The sequence below is a fragment of the Oryzias latipes genome, chromosome 8 (genome assembly GCF_002234675.1).
Source record: "Oryzias latipes chromosome 8, ASM223467v1".
NCBI classification, from domain to species: domain Eukaryota; kingdom Metazoa; phylum Chordata; class Actinopteri; order Beloniformes; family Adrianichthyidae; genus Oryzias; species Oryzias latipes.
Window position 1 is genome coordinate 7441886 of NC_019866.2, and position 22375 is coordinate 7464260.

Sequence of the window (22375 nt, forward strand, 5' to 3'; positions counted from 1 at the left end):
TTTAATCAATTTTACTACAGATACATTGGCTATTATCTTAATATTGTTAAAAATAAAGTTAAATCTGCACACAGACAAAAGGAAACACTAATGTCTATGTGCTTGAATGAGGCAAAGTGATTGCTTTCTCAAGAAAAGGACAAGATGCTCCCCTCATCCTGTAAGGCAAACGTTTTTGAAAATAAACACGCCGCAGTGCCAAAGCCATTTCACATTTTGAAAAATGCGACAGTCCACTAATCTATGAATGGGGCGCCGAGGAACCCCAGTGACAAATGTTATCTCAGCGTGGCATAGAAGGTTCAAACCCATTCAGCCTCCGACTCACAGGCCACTGTGAAGATTATGTCACCATAATCCCTAAGCAAGCTTTTTGTTGCATAGATGGGCAGGTGATTCTAAGTGTGAGGGAAGCAGACCCGCAAGGGCAGCGGGGGGAAATTATTATTTTTTTTCCTGTCATGACAATAGAAGTTTGGACAGCCAGAGTGTTGTCATATTGTATGTACACATTTGAGGTTTGGGGAGATGTAATTCCAAGCATATAAAACTGCCACAGCACATGGATTATGTTTTCATATCTGTTCTTACCTTTTATCAGTGAAGGAAGTGGAAACAAATGTTTTTCACTTGATTTTTTTCTTTCTTCTTGTCGTTTTTTTTTTAAAAAACTTAATCTAATAAACCAGTAAATGAAGATGCAAGGGATTGGAAAGATGTCAGCATAAATGGCACATGCAGCAAGCCGGATCCCAGCGGGAGCACGGCTTTATGAGAAAAGGCCACTTTAATTGATTGCTGAGGAGCTATTGATAACTTAAAAGCAGCTGTTTTCCTGATGGCTTGTCATCTCACCTCCATCAAGTAAAATGTGTCACTTCCCTTCACCACACTTTAGATAGGGGTCTTGATTTCAGCAGCATTGTGTGATTATATTCCATTTTGTGTTGGCTTTAATTGGAAAGACGACACAAGGTCACCGGCAGGGTTTTGATTCACTGCAAAGTAATTGAGGTTTCTCTTCATTGGTGGAAGGTTTGGGGAGTTAATCGCTGGACGCTCAAGGACACACAAGCAAGATGTCCAGAAATAAGACAGGATTAATTGAAAATCTTAATTACTTTCTGAGGGCATAAACATCTCAATATCAATTAAAATGTGTTTCCACTGCACTTGGAGGATATGAGGTGCAGCAGTTAATTAGATGTAGAGACTGACGGGTGAGCTCACCGGTTTTCAATATAAGCCCTTCAATTGAACTGCTATGATTTAAGGGCATAAATAATGCATGGGAGGCTTTGCCATCGGACTTTTTTTTTTCTTTTTTAGTATTTCTTTCTGGTTATGTGTAAATGTTCAGAGTCGCTAATTCAAAGTTGAACAAAGTTGAAGGTTAGATAGATAATATAAAAGCAGGCTGTATTGGGGTTTTTGATTCAAATTTTTTAAATCATAGAGTGCATATTAAGCAGAGTTGTATGACTGAGGCCAGCAGGGAAATAATATCCTCCAGCCGCTTTGCGAGAGCTGTGCGGTTGACTGAGCAGATAAAAGCTTGGGTTAAAAAAAAAAACAGCTAGTGGATGAGGAAATGTTTTGGAGGAGTAACAGTGATTGTTATTCAGGGGACACCCCCCCCCCCCTTCCCATCATCCTCCTACAACAGCAACCAGTATAGCCTTGAGACCTGCCTGTCATCTTGCTAAATTTCACACTCTTTTTCTCCTATTTATTCATTTATCAATATATATTTTTGAAATTTCTGTTCATCTTTTTGGAATTGTTCAAAGTCCCCCCTTTTGTTTGTGTGATTTCCCCTCCTCGCTGCTGCTTTTCCGCTTCAGCTGAGGAAAGGGACCAGTCATGAGCCATTTAACCATGGGAAAAGCAGGAAGGCCCCTCTAAACTGGTATTTCTCAACCAATCTAGGTAGTGTATTCGAATTGCAGAGTAACAAATGGACAGTGGAAGGGGTTTGTAATGGTGATTAGAGTCTGAAATTGGTTCAGATTTACAGTGTCAGTCAGAGATGGAGCGAGAGGAATAAGCAGTCTAAGCGGTCTAATGGATCCATCAGCTTGCTTCGGCTGCTCAGTGGGCCGAGTGGGGTCACCAGCCATCCGCAGGCTCCACAAAAGCACTTCAATTTTGTTAGGAAATGTATCAATTTAACTGACTCGAGCGGCACACTGAAAACCTAATGAATCTGGACTCAATTTTCCAGCACACTGCCTCTATGAACCGGAGGAAACAATGTCGGCGGTGAAGGGGTGAAGCCGGGCCGCTGCCATTGGCTGTATCCGACTTTCCGGCCCTCGCTGCAACCAGTCCGGGAAACAGGGGCCGGCCTCCGTTTATCCAGCGACAGTGGATGCGCCGACTGCTGTCACTCATCTAACAATCACGTCATTAAAGGTAAATTGGCTTCTATTTCAGCGGGATGATAATGCTAATTGAGTGGCAAAACATAATACCAGGAACTGTTGTGTGCCGTTAAGGGGAGGAGGGGGACAGATTAAATGGCCACACAATGGTGGGCGTCAGGCACGGCAGATGTTGCTTTGTGCTGAGCACCGTGCTGACATATCTCTTGCTTGTCAGGCCCGGGCTTTAGGAGAGACTTACAGGACAGCGGACCAGATGGTCTCATACAGGGGCTGAATAAAGCAGTTAAACAGCGGCACAGTTTAAAGGCAACTACAAGAAATGTGCTGTTTGGTAAATAAAAACCAAGCGCGGCTGTTTTATCGATCCAGCTACTGTGAGCCAGACCTGATGGCCTGCTAATGAAGGGACTTAACATCCAGGTTGTGTTCACAGCTCACCTTCCCTTTTGTGGGGCTGTCAGGTTCAAGTCAAGGAAGACCACCTAAAATGTCTAATGTGTGCAAGTTTTCTTACAAACCTTATTTATATGTGCGTCAGGAGTCGTTCACCCCATTTTTGTTCTCTTCCTACCAAACATAACATGATGCTTGCTGTCAGGCTGTTATGAAGCTGAGAGGCTGCCCCTTCACTTGACCTCACCATTATAGAGAGCACTGATCTCATTTGACAACACCGGCTGTAGCAGCCCTCACTGTCTGGCGAGTCTTGGGAGGAAATCCTCCTCACTTCTGCATTCATATTGAATACAGCGAAGGTTCGGTTAGGTTTTGGCCTTGCAGACTGTACTTCCCGGAAAAAAAACTCTTTGCTTCAATAACTGCGCGTCTGCTTCAGACTTGAAGATATCACTCAGCGTGATTTATTCTGGAATCAGCGACGACAGAGTGCCACTTTGTTTGTTTTCCTGCTTTTTGTTTGGACTCCTTCCTCCTGAAATTGCAGCTAAAAGATTCGAATCTGTTTCGATAAAGCAGACAGACAGATTACTCGTGATCTGGCAAAGAACCTGGATGTGATATGGGATTCCTGGATATTTTGCTGTCTTCTCCGTTTTCCCTCAATGACAGCAAAACCGCAGCTTTGTTTATATCGGCAGGAACAAACATAAACAAGCAGATAGATTTGTGTTGAAGCCCCATGGAACAGAGAGGCAGGAGATGCCATTTTACAGGTTCGCAGCGGTTGTTTTATTTTTTCCTCGCTGTCCGTCCCCAAGGTGTTTCACTGTGAGACATTTAATCGAGGGACTAGCAGTTTCATATCAGTAACAAAAATCAAATAATGCAAGATGATTTACTCCCCCTAGCAACTAGGGTCCGTACTCTTAGCAACCAGGCAAGCCCCAGGCTTTGGTGTAATCAGCTTGAAAATATTTCAATTATTGTGTTGATTTTAGTGGATTTGAGAGGCGGCCGGTGTGCGCCTCGGTACATTCAGCCCATGACCTGCAGAGGAAGACATTGATTTAAACTGGTGTCAGAAAGGAAACACAGAGGCAATTTAAATGGGAATGGGAAAGCGAAGTCATTGAGCATTGTTCAGCGCATGTGTGACATCCAGCCGTGGCTGTCAAATCAATGCAGCTCAACTGAGGGAGAAAAAAAACCAAAACAGAAAACCCACCTGGAAGAATCCTCTATTTGCCGCTGACCACTGGAGCAAATGTATTGCATTTCCTTTGTTTCCCCTGCGTCTCTGTTGCAAAAACAAAGCGAGACTCTTTAGCCTGTTAAACTGATGGAGGACTGATTGAATGTGTCACTAAACAGTTTCAGAGGAGTAAAACGGCTTTACTAAATGCAACTTAACTCAGTTTTCAATGTGGCCACGGTGTACCAGGAAACAGAAGGTCAATATGCATTTGAGAACTTGACAAGTCATTTCCTTTTAATGTAACCTTTGTTTTTTATTTAGCATTGAGAAACCTTTAAAGCAAGGGTGTCCAAACTTTTTGCAAAGAGGGCCAGATTTGGAGCGGTGAAATTGTGTGAAGGCCAACCATTTGGTCTAATTGTTGTAATAACATAAAATGCAAATTAACTATTCAATTTAAATTCCTTTTGCAAATTGAATTTCTTCACAAAAACAGAAATATATCTAAAGACATTTTAACCCAAATTACTGCGATTTTCTGATTTGAAGAAAACAAATAAAACAAAGAAAAAGTGTTTTCGGAAGAAAAAAAACTTTTCGTCAACATTAAATCTGGGTTTATATGAAATCTTACATTTCAAGGAACCGTACTGTGGGCCACATGATATTGACTATATGACAGGAACCTGCAGGCCGGTAGAAATTTGAAAGTGGACTGCGTTTGACCGGACTTTGGACATGCCTACTTTAAAGTGTTCTTTTTATTTGTCAAATATTCACCTGATCAAATTTGCTCAAAATGCAAAAAAGAAAAGATATGACAGAATAAAAACTGGCATTATTATAAAAACTGGCTATTATCTTTTTGAAAATGTTTTGACTCATTACAATAAGGAAACTTCTCAGTGGAGCATTTAACATGACTTTCTAAGTGAAATAATCAATACTACGTAGCAAAAACAACATATCAAGAAAATAATTGCCATCAAGGCTTATTTTTTGCCTTTGCTTATGTGTCAACTATATTCTTGTTAAATTCTCTTTGCAAGAGAAAAACATAGCACAAAAATAACAGTCTGGGTAATTTAAAATATGTCTTATTTCTTCAAAAACTTTTTTTTTCAAATATCACAAAAAAAGGTTCAATTAAATTTAATAAAATCAAAAATTTAGAGCCTTATATAAAGTTAATTAATTTTTTTTATTTGTTTTACCTTTTTTAATTCTTTTTTCAATCTTTCAGTTTTAAATAAAGTCTATAAATTTATTTACGTATTTTTTTATTTGCATACAAAAATTATAAGCAAGTGAAGTAACCTAAAAGTTTTAATAAGTTGCCAAAAAAAAACAGTTTTGAAAGTGTTTGTCACCAGAGAGTCAAAGACAAAGCACCCGCTGTGATAGTGTGGGTTTGTTGTGTGGGAGTTTAACTCTCTTGTGTGTTTAGTGCATGAAGACAATCTCTGTTCATTTGAAAACAAAGAAGCTCAAACTGCAGCATATATGCTTGAACTAAGGGAGTGTCTCATTGATTCATTCAGAGTTTAACTTTTTAGCTCTTCTTAATATTTTTGCATAAAATAGTCCACTTAGGATTTCAAAGTGTTTGCAAAATCATGAAAAAGTACATTAGTATATTTTGCAGCTGTACCAGTGAAAATAACTTCAAACAGGTGTGACAAACTCAAGTCTTATTTAAAGTGTACCCTCGAATAAAAAAGTCTCTTTGCTACAGGTACACTTAACTTACAGTGAGGCAAAAAAAGTATTCAGTCAGCTGCCAATTCTGTAAGTTCTCCCACTTGCGTGTAATTTATATCGCTTACTTCAGTTATGAGAGCGAAATGAGGAAAAAAATCCAAAATCACATTGTCTGATTGTTAAAGAATTTTATTTGAAAATGATGGCGGAAAGTAAGTATTTGGTCACCTACAAACCAGCGACAAAGTCTGTGTTGCCCAGATACAGCCCCAAAACATTGCTGCTTTAGAGGAGAACTGCATGGAGGAATGGGCCAAAATACCAGCAACAGTTGTCAAGAGTTGGTAGTGTAGGACCCAAAAATGCAGGACATCAGGCTTAGTAGCAGAAATTTTGACATTCAAAAATTTAACTTGAACTAAATGAAGAAATTATTAGTTGCTTTAGATACATAGGAAGCATTGGTGAAAGCAACCACCAATTTTAATTGTACCCTCTCTTAGTACATACACTACAGACGTTTTGCACAAATATGGGCATGGGTAATGTTTTCACACCCCTCTCCAAGAATATTGGTTATGATAACCAGGTGCTTCATCCTTAATGGGTGACATATGTCCTGGTTCTCCGAAAATTAAAATTATCTGCATTTTTTTCTCCTAAAATCTGTGATCAAAGATGGAAAGTAGCAGGTTTGGTATCTGATTAGTTACAAATTAAAAAACGGTTCCTTTCATACCTTGAATGAGCTTCTTCTGTCACTCAGTGGGGGTGGGGTTGGGGTTATAGAGTGATGGGGGTGCTTCAGGCAACTATTTTCACTGGTGTTGAAAGCCGACTAATTTGGAAGAGGGTCCTATGAAAAAGCATAATAAGAATCCGAGGAGGAGGGTGATGCTCTACTATTAAATGATAAGTGAGTGGGGGTGCGTGGGGTGGGGGTGGGGGGTCCAGTGTGTCATCTTGACAGAGGAGGGAGAATTTCTGCAAGCACCCCTGCTTGTAAAACCTTGTAAGCTTCTTTGCTTTTACCCATATGAAAAATTCATTATCAGCCACAGCACGATTGAAAAAAAAGAGGGATATTAAAAATGCAGTTTTTTATTTATTTTGGTGCATAGTTTGCAGCTTAGTGCAAGTGCAGTTAAATCATGTTCAGTCATTTCCAAACCCATAAAACTACTGCTGAAGGGTTCTTTTATTCACAAACATCAAGCCTCTTTAATTCATTTTGCAAATCTTTGCAAATCAAGCACAACTCAGGGATTTTTCTAACAATGAATTTGACCAAATCTTTGTTCTGATTCCACAAAAGTTTTAGCTTTAGCTTCTGGAAAATTTGTCTAAATCACAGAGTTTAAAAAAAAAAAACATCACAAAACCTACTATTGCTAAGAAGTTGCTTTTTATTTCCACTAAAAAGTACCAAAGGAAAAAGATGCTGCTGAAACATTTACATATTTTTGTTCACTTTTAGTATTGATTGACAAAAATCAAAGTTGATTTTTTATGATGGCTTTAGAAACAAGTTTTTGACAAAAAAAGACATCTTGATCATCACACACTCACTAACATAAGGGCAACTTTGCAGAGGAAGGCCGAAGCTACCTTCACTCCACGTTCACCGCGCATTTCAGAAAACGCTAAATGCACATTCTTGAACGCGTTTTCAGCATTTGGTGAAAACACTGGACGGACAGGGAGCGTGTGGGGGCATTGTGTGTTCAATAGCTGCGTGTTTTGTTCACAAAGCCTGAAAATGGTCAAAACTTGCGAAAATTAAAGTTGTAAATGCAGAAGCCTGAAACATGCATTTATTTTATGCACGTTTAGACCTTTCATTGAAATGGTCACTTTGTTAAGGCATGCGATGTGCATTCAAGAATGCGCTGAACTCACATGCTCAAACACATTTTCAGCATATGGTGTTGGCTCTGGACAAGCAGGGAGGGGCTCCATCTTCTTTTTCTTTTGCTAACGTTTACAAGTGCATGTCCACCACCTAGTTGGAAAAGGCTTGAAATGTTGAAGTTGAACAAATCTTGCAAATCTTCCTGCAGGCTTTTTTCTTTCACAGCTCTCTTCTGATGTATGAAAGACTTGGTGCCATAAGATTCTGGCCAGGCAAATACAGCAATAGTTCATTTCTCCTTCATGATGCATTTACAAATGGTTGTCACTTCTTTGAATTAAAGGGGACGTCATTCAAATCTAAGTCCCTGATTGGTCAAAGTTTGACCTGGTTTCATTTTCAATACGTGTTCAGTTCAAATCATTTTGTACATACAGCCCAAAAACGGTTGTGGAAACTTGCGTAACAACACGCGAACGCAAGAGTTTGAACACGGAAGCCCAATACACGTCTTTACATTGAAAGTGGTCGCTTGAATGAGCGTTTCCAACGGCAGTGTGAAGGTATTAGATGAGATTCTTAGTCATAACACTGAGCCTGTTATTTAATCACAACTGTTTTCATAGACCACCAAAATATAATTCGGATTTAAAGTTGTGTGCAAATAATCAAATTGGACAAAGAAATCGAAATTTGCCCCCATTTTAGATCAGTGCATGCAGAAATGTAGAAGCAGGCCTGTCTGAGCCTCCAACTGAGGATTTTCACTAAGAGAAGCCACATGGGGATCATTGTAGATACCTTCTTTTTATTTTTTTAGACGAGATGCACATTTTTACATGTCGTTGTTAAGGTCTTTAAACAAGAAGACTAAAAAAAAAAAAACAAGATAAAAAGATGTCAAGTTAGGGAGGCGCTAATATGTGTGATCGCATTAATCGTCTGACAGGATCTCACTTTCAGCAGTTAGTCCATTATGATTCACACTGATTTGAGGTCTAGGTGTCAGGTGTCATAATTTAATTGTGTTGTTTTCTATTTCTCACGGATACTTGAGGGAGCGGGGAGTGGAGTAATGCAGCGGCGTCCACCTCTCACCCCAGCTCCTTTCCTTTCTCCCTCTTAATTGGAAACACTGGGGGTTCACATCACTTTTCACTTTAATCTTGACCTCAGAAGATAAACCACTGATAAAGATGAGAATCATTATCTGCACAGAGGATTCAAGGAATAATTTCCCCTGCTCATGTTCTATTCATTTATGAGGGAGTTTTCTTTTCTTTTCATTATTTTTTTTTGGACTGTAGAATATCTTGAATTTGCAGGCATGGTGTGGCTGAACAAGCTGTTGTCAAAAGCTGCTTGTTGTCAATTATTTTTAAAAAGGCTACTTGAAAATTGCATTTGACCGGTAATTCAACTTCTAAACAGCTACTCCAAACAGACCCAGCAGGTACCGCTGATGAAACGGCGCAGAATCTGACGGAGAAGCTGAAACGTGATCAGACAGGAGTCCTCTAAAAAAAAAAAAACTGTCTGATAACTCATATTAGATCTTCAATTATTCAGCAGAAAGAAATAACTTCCTTGGAAGTGTGAGGACACAAAAAAATGAAGTTATTTTCTGCTCTGAAGAGTTGCAGCAGATAAAAGTTGGTTTAATTGCTATTAAATCTTCTGACGTAGACCAAAATGTTCAAGAAAAAAGAGGAAGGTTTCTTCATAACCAGGAAAGATGTGATTGTGCATTTATTGTTTCTGTACTTAATATAAGTCTAAAATGTGAGGCTGGACTTTTCGTTAAAGTACCACTCCAATCATCTTTTGATGTATTCTAAAAGTGTTCCTAGTGGTCTTTTAATTATGATTATGCCATATTAAGACAAAAAATCAAATAATCTGTGTTGTTTTCCGAGGTATATTCTGCAGACGAGCAGTGGCTCATTAGAAACTTGCTTCTATATTGTCGCCGGGACAATGGGTGTATAGTAAGACCGCCCCAGCTTCCCGACATCCTTGTGTTTACACTCTCTCCCGCTACTTTACAGCTTGATTCAGAATGATTTTAATAAAAAGAATACTCAAAAACCACATTTTAAGATGAACTTTCTTCACATATGTCCTCCATTTTGAGTAAGGGTACTTTGTTCAGCAGATAAAGCATTACCTTATTTGTGTTTGCTTTTTTGCCATTATGGAAGTATGATTTTGGTACTAAATAATGATCTAAAGGAACAAAGATCTTCTATTCCCTAAATAATTCTCCAAGAATCATCAGCATCCGAGATTTATCAACATGTTTCCCTATTTCTTTTTTACACTAGGAAAAAAAACAAGCTAACGAAAAAAATGTGACATTCAAAGTCAACATTATGACAGATGGAATTACATTATTTTTGCATCTAAAATGAATAAAAAAATCAAAATAAATTATGTTTTTTAAAAGTCAAAAAAATACCATTCAATGGAAGACCATTAGATAAGAGCTGCAGGTGTCACTGACTTCCTTCCATCAAGGACAAAGTCACCCTCCTCTGGAGAAAAAGGAGTCCTGAGAGAACAAGCATGACATGTGAGCACTCTGCCAGAACTGGGTCACCTCACCTCTTTGCTCAGAGTTAAACTATTATTTCCTCGATCTTCGTTGTCTCCCAGAGTGACTTTTCCTGGGACTGATGTGTTGGAGAGGACCTCCCTGGTAATATGCAGCAGAGGATAACATAAATAAGGTAATGTGGCAGTCAGATTATCCAACCTACCGTTGAATTATGCGCAAGGATAAATCTGTTTGTGGTGTTTTTCTAGAGTCTTCCCGAGTCAAACTCCTTTTTTTCTAAAGCCTGGGTTCTTCATTGAAAGGAGAGTGATGAATGTAAGGCCTGAAATGTTTCTTTCTCCTTTTCTTTCTCATGCTGTCAATATCTTGTTGGGATGGAGAGAACCGGGCCCGTCCTCATAGCAGCTGATGGATCCGCTCACACCTCCAGGAGGTAAACAGCATTGATTCTGTCCCACTATCACCTCTAACTCGCTTCCAGCTCCCACCTAATAAGCTCCTTTATGACTAATCACACCCATTTACAGGACTGGTACAAGGCATTTTTTTTAATTTCCAGAGGTACGCCCGTAGCTCTCAGACACACTGTGTCAGTATTGAAATGTTTCTGAGCTGTCACGTCTCGCCACTTCCTTAGCTCTAATGTGATCGATCCGACCGGCTACAGAGCCATAACACGCACCTCAGTGCAGAGCACTTTTGCTGGAACATTTCAGGGCCAGCTGAACCCTGCCTCCCCTTGGGCCATTAAATGAAAAACTGGACCTCAAGTGGATCTCTGAGTCAGGTCCGTCCCTGAGCTTACAGGCTCAGTAATGACAGAAAATGTACGTGTCAGTACTACCAGAGAGCCAAAGGATTAAATAATGCCCGTGTAATAGTGAGATCTGAGGTCTTGGCCTTGATGTGTTAAGAACATTTGCAAGACCACTTTAATGACGAAACTCTGAGACTCCTGCCTTCGCAGACATGTCAGGTCTTTTATGGGAACCATCTTTAATTGCAGCCAAAAAGGTCTATTAGTGAAGTCTCCCTGAGGCATACACTCTATCCATTATAGAGGGTTGGAGGTGGCTTGGCATGGGTTGAATTTATTATGAATAATAATTTTTTTTTAAAGAAGCTTCTTCAGCATGGATTTTTGCCAGATCCAAGTCCAAAAAGGACATATTTTTTTTCAGTCTTGTGTAAAATAAAGTTGTTGTTTATCATCTTTGCGCAAGAACTTTCTTTATCACAGACGCAAATGTCATGGATTGGTTTTAAAAATGCCCACTCAGATCTTGCTCTTACACCCATTATTGCAGACCGGCTGGAACACACAAAACGGCATAAGCCCCAGTGGTGGAAGCAGATGGCCCACAGGGGCATGTTAGCCAGATTTAAGACTTATAAAGAACTGACACACACAAATAAATTTGGACAGTGTTGCCTTAACATCTGAGAACGCTATTTAACTCATCCCATCTCGGGAAGTTTTCACACTTCACACTTCATTAACCTCCGGGGCACAGATTCCCTGGGAAGTCAAGGAGGGAAAATGCTTGTCTTTTTCAGATAAATCACTACCAAGAGGTAATCTCTCAACAACAACATTTTACATGCACACTACACCAGATGATAACCGATATCCTGGTAAAGATGCAACTCGGCGTGCATTTTAGAAACGCATCTTTATGTCTCGACCGCAGACGTTCATGTTTGCATTGCGTGTGTTCTGGATGCTGCTGCGAAAAAGCAGAAAAATCCTAATCTGACAAAAAAAACACCAACAACAATAACTATGATGAAGCAGTTTGCTTCTGTCATCACTCCAGAGTAATTTGATTTATGCTAAATAGTGATACGCCAACATGGACTGCCACTATGTTTTGTTTTCTTTTGTGTGCACTGATTTAAACCAAGCTTTGCAAAATGCAACTGCAAAAGAAATTATGTATTTTTACTACAGAAAATGAGTTTATAATGCAGACTGAGAAAGAGTTAGGCAAAGAATTGTGTGATCCTTTTGGTTTTTAACATCTTCAAATCAAAGCCTATCCAAAATTAAAAGTAATACAGGCAGGACAAATTGTTTCCCAGTTGAAGCTCATTTGAAAATTAAAGTGAAATTCTGCAAATAAGTCTGTCTGTTCAGTAAAAATGATCCAACTTTTTAAAAGTTAAACAGGATTGCAGTTTGGTTTGAAACTGTTCTGTTTCCCCCCTTTTATGTAGCGTTCTGTATTATATATCAACTGAGAAAAATACAGAAATGAAGGAATCTCATTGTTTGTGTTTCACATTTGGAATTCAAATTACAAACAGGGTGAGGTCATTTCATCAAGTCAATACCTTCTTTGCAGGCTTTACTGGCTGACTCTTTGACTTAATTCAAAAAGCTCTGGTTTTAGTGATGTCAGATCCTGCCGAAAATGGCTACGAAAAAATAATAGGTTAAAAACAATTACAACCACATCTTAAGCATCCATGTTTGTGTCTGTGAGTGTGTGTGTGCGTGTGTGTGTGTGTGTATGTGACCCATATGGGTGCTGCAGGTTTTTGGGTTGTCCAGGCCCGTGGAGGGTCAAACACAGGAACGGTTGCATCTTAAGGAGGAACGCAGGTGTGTGTGGCTTGTACAACCACCTGAAAGAACTTCACAAAAATGGAACTTACCACTGTCATGCATGTGATAAGTGTACTGGGAATTATTTGTAAGAATAAGTTGCTCGATCTTATAATTTATGGGTGATGATGTCATACGGTGTCCTTTTGCCACACTGTTGTTGTTAGTAAGGTGCATTGGCTCTTACAGACCGCAAGTAAATCCTGCACAGGACATGCAGGTGATTCGTAAGTGCACATAGGACGTGCACAACAACTGTGCTCTGATTGTACTCAATTCTAACTGTCTGGGTAGATGCAAGGAGCGCACACTTATCACGTAAACGGCACTAATGTGCCCCTCCGCTGTGCGCAGGTTAAAAAAAAAGGAAAAATCTCACCTGTCTTTACCTTGCATGTTCTATGTTGCATGTTCTACCAACAGGATTTTTCATCATTGTGTTTGCTGAAATAGTATTAGCAAAAGAAATACATTGGTTTAATAAAAACTAGGAAAACCTGACAAATAAATAACAAATAAAAATCAGTACTCAACCAAATACACAAAAGCAAAAACAAAAAAATCCTTTTATGCACTGTGTCTGCAGGGAATCCAACTACGACTCCATCCTAAAACTTTTCCATCCATCTGAAATCAATAAGTCGTCCCTGAGAATTTAAGCATATTTCCTGCAAGAATTCTATTGCACTGCTCTATAGACAGTCAGAAGTGACTGTACTCTGATGTTTTCTTTCCCCTGTCTTTCCTGGTTTACAGAATTGTCTCATTTAGATGTTTCTTCTTTGGGTTGGTGCCTTTGGGAGGTGGATGTGGAACAATAACAGCTTCAGCGGAAAGGATTTTCTCGCTCTAGGATAACTCCTCTGTGCCAAATTCTTGTTTGACTGTTGATTCCCATTGATCCTAAATGGAAATTTTCAAAGAAATGGAATTCTTATTCAAGAATAAAAACCTGAAAAACAGAAGTTGAAAAACTAAAGTTCTGCTGATTGATTGAATGTTTCATGAACAAACCGCACAGGCAGAAAAGCCACTTTCCACTTCCCATCAGCCATACTTGTGTTTGACAGATTCTGATTTTGGAGGAAAGCGGTAAATCCGGCTATCTTCACTAAATATTATATTTAAGTGAAGCAAAAGTGGGCTGCTGGCAAATCTGTTTGGCTGCTGAAGAAATTCCACTGGAGCTCTGATCTTTGAAAAATGTATATTTTCCTCACTTGGCATTTCCTGGGACATTTTCAGTGATATTGTTTTCAGAGTATGTTATATTCTGATCATTTTTTAAGAGTAAAAAGTGTGTTTTTATGTGTGTGTAAACCAGATGCTACATCTCTCACATTAGCATCTCTTGAATTTTGTCTTTTGCATATTTATTTTTTTCTGGAAGAAGAAGAAAAAAGTCTGTTCTTCCTCATTTTTCTCATCATCTGTTACCTTGAACCGATGTTTCTGCCTCCTCTCCTGTCAGTCTTAATCACAGCCACCGGTTATCACATAGTACACCAAGCCTTTTAGCCTGAGGTTTTCTGTCAGTGTCACTTTCATTTCTTGGAGGGGAGCTGCTCCCACATCCTGGATGCAACTACATGTGAATGTTGTTTAAGGTGCTGCATTGTCATCTGAAATGTTCTGGATCTCATCATTACATATGTTTTGTAAGAAAAGAATTCATAACACCACTAGCAAGATGTCAGGTTTTTTTGTGTGTGTGTTTGCTGTTTTAGACATTAATTAAACAGGAAAATCTCTATTTGTTTGCTAAAATTTCAAACTATTACTTGACTTAAACATGCTTGAATCCTTAAATAAACTGCTTTCTGTTAGTATTCATGAGAATACTTGTCCCAGTCAAAGGTAATGAAACGGATCATCATTTGGCCTCAAAAATCAATCTTTCCACTAAACAGGTCATCCAAGTTTGGAAAGTGGTCCTTCAAAAAGTCACTCAGTAACAAATCTAGGAAATTTGGTTGTAATTTTTGTTTGATTTCATCACATGTTTTCTCATGTTTGCAAGTTTTTTTGTTTACATGCTTCCCGTGTTTACCCCAGGTTTCCTTTTTTAGCCGCTTTGTTTCAGTTAATCATTCTGTTTAGGGGTTTGGTTTGCTGCTTGTCATTGTCAGATAATCCTGTCTTCACTCTTCTGTTAAAAACGCGGTGCAGGTTTGTATCTTCAGGTGTTTAAGTTTAAATATTTAATGAGATTTCTCTCCACAGGTCTGTCTCCTGCTCAAAAACCACCAATCCTGACAAAACATTTGTCCCTGTTGTCTTAGATCATAACCTGAAAACCTTGAAAATGCCAGGATTTAAAGCTTGAAAACTTTGCAAACAGCCTCCTCCATGAAAAAGGTTGTCATATTTGCCAGGGCGCAACCACAGAAGCAGTAACTGAGACTAATTTAGGATTCTTCCTGCATTTGTTTTAATCCAGTCGTCATCATTTACGTGGCTGGAGGTCTGATATAAGTTATTTTATCTATATAATTGCTAGAAATTTACATTTTTCTATGATAAATCAGAAACTTGTCTGACAGAAGGACCCCAAGTCTGATGGATCTCTGTTGAAAAGTCAAAATGTTACCCTTAATGTTGTGCAACAGAGTTGTTTTGACACGATCAGACACTTAAAGGAAATGCGATGAAGCCTCTTCACCTCTGCCTCTTAGTTTTGTCACAGGCTGCAGCAGCTTCAAAACTCTGGTGACAAACATCAGCAGCAGGCAGGTTAGTGTGTGAGATTATCCCATGAAAATCTTCTTTTTACTTCTACATTCGGGGCGTCCCAATTTAACCCGAACAGGTAAAAAGTGATTTTCATACAAATCCGAAGAAATGACACCAAAAATCGATCATAAATAGTTGGAAATCAGGGCAGAATAGCATAATTTAATAGTGTGAATCATGTGTCATGATACTTTTTTTGTATCCTGTTAAAACTCTCCAGCATAGACAGAGTTTTGGGAGGATATAGAGATATTCTCTGCTTTCCCAACATTTTGGTTTTAATCAGAAATCTTATATTGATTTTTGTGTGACAAACAGCATCAAGGGAGATTTTTAGGAGCCTTAATCTCTCACCTCTGATATTTTAATATATGATGAGAAAAGAAATGAAGGTTGAAGTCATTTTTACTGACAATTACAAGAAAAAAACAAAGTCAAAGTGAATTAAAGAAATTTCAGGGGGTTGTTAGGTTGAGCACACTTAAAATATTAAAATATTTGTTTTCTTACTTTTTGTGTTACGTTTTTTTATTAAAGCACATATTGGATATTATTTGTTTTTTGTGAATTATTATCTGGCTATTGTATTTATTTTTAAAAATAGATTTGTTATTTGTTTTAATAGAGAAACTTTATAACAAATGGGAACCTTTTGATAATAAATTAAGACTTCAAATTTAAAATTGTATTTTTTGATAGGCAAACTATGCTGAGAAAGGCAACGCAATGCTTCATTTTAGCAAAACATGAATGCTCTGTAATTATTTAAGTTTGTCTAAATAGAAAACCTGCAAATCTGGACGGCAGAGTTTATAACCTGTTTTGACTGAGGTTCTCTCTTTTCTTTTTCTTCCTCCATCTTTTTTTTTTTTTTTTATTCCCTGAGATAATTAAAATTATTTTAAGGGCTGCTCAGAAATCAATGCAGATGGTAATTTCAGGCTTATCCCAGGTATGCACAGGAAAGATAAGAATGATTAAATCCGCCGGCGCATTAATGAGTATGAGATGTAAAATAATCCTAAAAGGCATGGCAGAGTTGCTGCAGGAGAAGCCAAATGTCAAGTGCCATTTTATTTCATGGAGGATCCTTTTTTTAACACGGTTCTTTCTTATCCAAACTGAGCCCTCAGAGACTTTAAGATCTCATCCAGAAACACAAAGAGCTGCACGCGCACACACGTGGCTTGAAGAGCAACATTTGTCCATTTAAGTTGATTTTGCGCACGAAGCTTGTAAATCCCTCCCCGTCGCTGTTATTTAAAAATGTGTGCACCAACAAAGCATTATAAATCATAAATAAAAAATAATTTTTAGTCATAAAGGCAGCAGATTTGAAAGGTTTTTTTCTTGCTTTTTGGATTAAAACAAAGAGGAAAATTCTTCCCACGTGCGCAACGCTCCTAATCCATCCAAGTTTACTTGCACATAATGTGAAAAGTAAGAAGATGTGATTGAAAACATTTGCTTTGGAAATGAGAAGCTTATTCCTGAAGATGCTCATTTAGGCTGCAGCCTGAATGCTGCAAATGAGACTCCTAATATCCTGCTCATAATTAATTGCGCAAATTTGTTTCTATTAAATAAAACTAACACACACTGAGAAAACTCTATTAGCCTTAATTAAGCTTGATATTCTAATTTAGAGGTGTGAGGCTGAAAACAAGCCGTTTCGGTAGATTTTTCTCTCTGTCTTTCTTCGATATGAAAAGCCCAGCAGCTCCCTGCCTTTGGGCTGCTTTTCCTCCTTTGAGAGTTGGAAATGAGAAATGGAAATGGAAATACCAGGAGGTGCTAAATTAGCTGCCTGATCTGCACTTATTGCCGCATACAGGCCCCTATTACTTTGCCAATCTGTGCCTCTCTTTTAGCATTCCGGGCATGCGGAAGCGTCGAGATAGCAGATTTATCAAATGGGGAAATGAATGCACGATGATCAGTTAAATTGAAAATCAGCGTCTGCATGACAGCCCGACCTGACACCTCCGTAATTAGAAAGAAAAATGATGGCGTCCGATGCATAATAGAGCAAAAACAATTTACACTCTCCCATAATGATCAGGCGTTCAAATTGAAAATTTCTCCGGGTATAAATTGAATTCATAAAGTATGATTCATGGGCGACACATTTCCTAGAGGCAGCCTGGGCATATCGATTGATAGTTTTTTTTTTTTTTTTCTTGAAACATGCAGCTCTTCAGGCAAGAAAAGCTTAACTACTTAAGCAAATCGCTAATTTCACCTTTAGGCCACCAATGTGGAGCCAGCGATACTCCTATTCTACGCGCTAATGAATTATGGATGAACTGGGCATGCGTCCCAAACAGAGGGAAAAAACACATAAACGGTTTTATGAATTATTTCACAGTTTAGTAAATGAAACCTGTTTTTTTAAAGTAGTAATAATTAAATAAAAACAACAGCAGGCTTTAAAACGTGTGGCTTTTTGGAAAATAAAAAAGGCACAATAAGAGGGGACTGTGTCTCAGCTAGCACAATCACCTTTAACCTTCAGCTTTACGCACGCAGGGCCTGATTTTTATGCGCGCGCAGTGCGCATGCCAGCTTCTCTCCCCCCACACCGACCTAATAAGACATTGCTTCCTAGAGCAAACACGGGTTGAAATTTATGTAAATATTTTGAAAGGGGACACTGGCTCAGAAATTCATTTGCGTCGGCTCAGACGGCATAAAGCTCACCCCTCTGATTATTTTCAATTTATTTGCAAATCAAGACCCAAAAAGAGATCACTAAGGGCGCTCGGTTTATAACAAGACTCTACATATAAAGCTGGAATTGATTTTCTTCCCCTCTTTCTTTCATATTTTCTTCCCCACCACCACCACCTTTTTTTTCCCCTTGATATTATGGTCAGCACCGCTAATATTGCAGGAGGGGAGCAGATGTCCCAGATCCTGCGCGGCCTCCCCAGGGACGAGCAACCCTATTAGAACAAATGTGTTCTGCTATTGTAAATAGGCACGTTTGCCTCAGCCCGTCCTATTACAGCCGACGCGTGATCAATAGGCTGATAACACCGAAACATCAATGTAAAGCGACAGAACAATGAGGGATATCATCGAACATCTATCTTAATATACCCCTGCTACAAGAAAGGAGGGAAAAATGGGGGGGTTGAGAAAAAAAAACCCCAGAAAAAACAAGCTCATGAAAATGCCTCCCCACGAATCTCCTTTCCAATATGCGCAAACACACACTCACAGCTGCGGGGGCTATTATTTTCCTATTTCAATTTGACACCCAGGCCTTTTCATGCTAATTCTATTATTCTTGGAAGTTTATGTGATTTCATATCACTAGAAATCGGTAATGTATTATAACCCCCTTTGAGCTAAAATAAACTGAATCCCTCTGCAGTAGCCACCGGGAAAATAATTACTTTCATATCAAAACTCTGCAGGAGTCGAGCGGGTCCTTTTCGCCTCAGGCTCATAACCTCATTTAAGCGGTGGCTTATAGATGAATAAATTTGTTAAGGCAATATACAAAGTACAACATGAGATTTCTTAAGGAAGAACTATTGGAACTGCAGTCCTGCGTTCAGAAGCTTGTATACAATAGATTTATTTAAGAAAAACCTTACATATATAAATAGTATGATACCTTTCTTACAGCTCTGGAGGATTTTTGTTCTTTTTGACACACATTAAAGGATATCTACTCCTCGCAGAGAAAGAAAGACATGGAGTCACATGTCTGCAGAATTTAAGGGAGGAAACCTGCATGATTGAGCTTTGGCCTGTCTTTAAGAGGCTATTTTGGGATGTTTCTGCTATTTTTTACCCCCTCGCTGGTTTATTCCACGTCTTCCTCAGAGTTTGTTTGGGGACAGTCACTGAGGACGAGCTCGGGCTGATGATCGGGGAGGTCCTTGTTCACTAAAAGCTCTTTTTTGTCTGGATCGATTAGGAGTTTGTGTTCGTGAGCGGACTCGCCGCAGCCCGCGGAGGTGTGCTTGCCCGTGGAAAAGGCGCATCTGTTCGGGCTCGTGTGCGCAGAGCTCGGCTGCGCCTCCTCGGACCCCGTCTGCGCCTTGCTCTGCGGCGCGTCCGCGCAGCCCGGCGAGCCGCTCCTGCAGCCCGAAGGGCTCGCTGCTGGCGCGCTGCAGCGCACGCCCGCCTGGCTTCTGTCCGTGTCGCCGTCGCAGCTCGCTGTGGTGGTTTTCAGTGCAGTTTGTGGAACAATGAATCCAAGCGGCTGGGTGATGGGGTAGAGCAGGAAATGACCCTTCCCTATCAAAGGCCGGGAGGACGGTAAGGCCGCGGGGGTGCGTCTCGGTCTGGAGTCCGAGAGGAGGCTCTCGACGCTGAAAGGGTTGAGTTTCTGCAGGTTGGACGCTCTGCTGTTGCTGGAGCACAGGCTTGACCGGTGGCCTGGGTCGGCCGAGTCCAGCTCGGACCCCCCAGCATCCCGGTCGATGTGTCTTTGGTTGTGGTTTTGGGTCTGCAGAGGGTGAGGTGCTTGGTCGCAGTTCGACGTGTGTCCCCCCACAGAATCATAGGGTGGTCCAGTGTTGTGGTCGCTGTCGGTAACATGTGACACCCCGCTGTCACTGTCTGATCCGGGGGTGTGAAATAAATCCCCAGAAGCCAGCTTGTTCTGGGACTTGAGCAGCCGGCGCTCCTGCTTGCGCTTCTTCTTCTCCAGCCTGTCCAGCTCTCTCCGGGCGATCTCCTCCGGGTCCATGGGCTCCCCGCTGCACGTGGTGGGGTGCGCATTGTGAGCAGGTCGACCTGGACCTTTCTTTGTGTTCTCCTTTTTCCTCCATTTGGCTCTGCGATTCTGAAACCAGACCTAAAGATGGAAACAATGAACAGACAGAAAATGAGCTTTCACAGGGTCCTGTTCTTCTTTGCAGGCCTTCAATCAAGCCTTTCATTAATTATTTGATGCATGAACTCTTACTAGGTAAAAGTAATTTTTACATTTTCCCCAAACAAATCCTCAATTTTTTTAAATAAAAGATTGCTACTTAATAAAATACAAGGCACATGTTGTCTTTTATAATAAAACAAAAAAATTAGCGTTTTTTGTCATCTGCTTGACATTCTCAAAACTTTTGAAAATATAAAAAAAAAAATTAAATGTAAAATTAATTTATCATGTTTTAACAATAGTAATATAAAAGAGCTTAGAGAAATTAAAGAGGGAAGAAATGTAAAACTGGGCCATAAACTAATATTTTTTTGCCAGTTCAAAAAGAAGAGTCAGTCCATTTTACGCACGCAGATTGATTATCCAATAACTAGAATAAAGAGAAAATAATATACCTGAACTCTTGACTCTATCAAATCCAGTCGCAGGGCCAGCGCCTCCCTCATGAACACGTCCGGATAGTGACTCTCATTAAAAGCCTTTTCTAATTCCTCCAGCTGCCATCCAGTGAAATTGGTGCGAGTTCTTCTCCTCTTGCAGCCTGGACTATCTTTGTCTGGATCACCCGAGTCTGACAGCAGAACGAGAACACATGTAAACAAAAGGACAAGCCCTTGTTTCTCCAAACTGACTTTTTTGTTGTTTTGCAGAAGAAGAGCGTAATTTGGTGCTAAACACAGAGGCATGCAGGCTGCAGATTCGCTCCACGCGCACTGTAAACACTGCTGTTGTTTTTGTTGTGCATGCATGCATCCTCCTTCCCTGCGCGCACTAAAGCTTTCTGGACTCTTCGTGCATCGTTCTTTGTGCATGCTGTCCCCTTCCTCTCGAGCAGAGCTGCGCCTTACCTGTCAGCTTGTACTGCTGGTTCTCCCCATTCATTCCGCAGCCCGAAGACAAGAGGGGATTGGAATTGCCCACTGACGCCGCGCACGAGCCATTGAGTAATCCGTCTATTGAGAAAGGAACGGCGGACGCAGACTGAAGTTGATGCCCGGCTAATTCGTAAACGTGGTGGTGGCTGAGGTGGTATGGGAAGCCCACCATCCCGCCGAGGGAGCCTCCGAACTGGGCGTGAGGCGGATCCAGTATCCTGCTGTCCATCATCCCGCAGGCGAAAGGAGACGACGACTGGAGGCCGCTGGGTTAAAAAGCATGCAGCGAGTGTGGCCGGCGAGCGGGGGACATGATGTGGAGGCAAGGATGAGCTGTACTTTATCCACATGAACCTCCCAATAATTAGCCCAGGCTCCGGGAACATGAGACCCAATGAGAAACGGTAATGGGCGCTGACGTCAGAGACGCGCTCGGCGGACGCTCCCCGTATCGATTGCTAATTAAAGCTGACATCCACCTCAATAAACAATATCAGAGCTGTCACAACAAGACAGAGGGGCTTTGATAAGAACTACATCGCAGCTACACGGGGGGACTCACCGGGAGGGAGGGCTCGCGGCTCCCCGGCAAGAGGAGGCAGCGCGCGCGGATGGATCAGGCCATAAGCTCCGGGACATCAGAGCCTGCAAAGAGATGAAGAAGATCACAAAGTTAATTACTTTTTTGTAATTTTTATTTTTTTTAAGTTACTGATAGACAAACCTAAGAGAAAGAAATACTTTTTAATTGATTAGTTCATCTTTCCCCCCACCTTGAATCACTTAAAAACACTTTTTTTATGGAATATATTACTATTATAATTTTTGACATCTTTTTTTTCATTTTGAGAGGCTATTCAATACTTTATTTATACACATATTTTACAAAATTACACATAAAAACTTTAAAATAAATCACCTAAATTCGATTTTAAGGCACCTTTAGAGATAAAAACTGCAGGTTTCATCTCATCCTCCTGCAACCTCTGCCTCCCAATATGTGTCCGTCCATTTGCTCTTTTTCCAAAAGAAAATTAAAAAATAAATAAAATTAATTGGACTTTATTTACCCAAGTCTGGCGCTGTCGTTATGTTAATCAGAGTTGAAATTTCGCGGCGCACTCGTTCCCTGACCCTTGGCACCGGGATTGGCATGTTGTAATAACCTGAA

At 40.1% G+C, this 22375-nt stretch overlaps 1 protein-coding gene and 1 long non-coding RNA gene across 3 annotated transcripts in view; one reads left to right on the forward strand and one right to left on the reverse strand.

Moving 5' to 3' along the window:
- Window positions 1-1773: 1773 nt before the first annotated feature.
- Window positions 1774-21327, forward strand: LOC111947740. Of its 2 annotated transcripts, none has more exons than XR_002873652.1 (3): window positions 1774-2415; window positions 10190-10524; window positions 21219-21327. It is a non-coding gene; the product is annotated as an uncharacterized LOC111947740 (long non-coding RNA). The 2 variants fall into 2 exon arrangements; XR_002873653.1 differs by lacking the exon at window positions 21219-21327 and adding an exon at window positions 13456-16009.
- The window catches only part of uncx (UNC homeobox), a 7064-nt gene continuing 998 nt past the window's right edge, over window positions 16310-22375 (reverse strand). Inside the window, exons 1-3 of the mRNA XM_023957448.1 lie at window positions 21178-22375; window positions 20725-20900; window positions 16310-20248 (exon numbers count right to left, since the gene is read on the reverse strand). The exon at window positions 21178-22375 is cut by the window's right edge and continues 998 nt beyond it. Coding sequence (XP_023813216.1) covers window positions 19250-20248; window positions 20725-20900; window positions 21178-21436 — 1434 coding nt within the window. The 5' untranslated portion in view covers window positions 21437-22375 and the 3' untranslated portion in view covers window positions 16310-19249. The remainder of the gene's footprint in view (window positions 20249-20724; window positions 20901-21177) is intronic.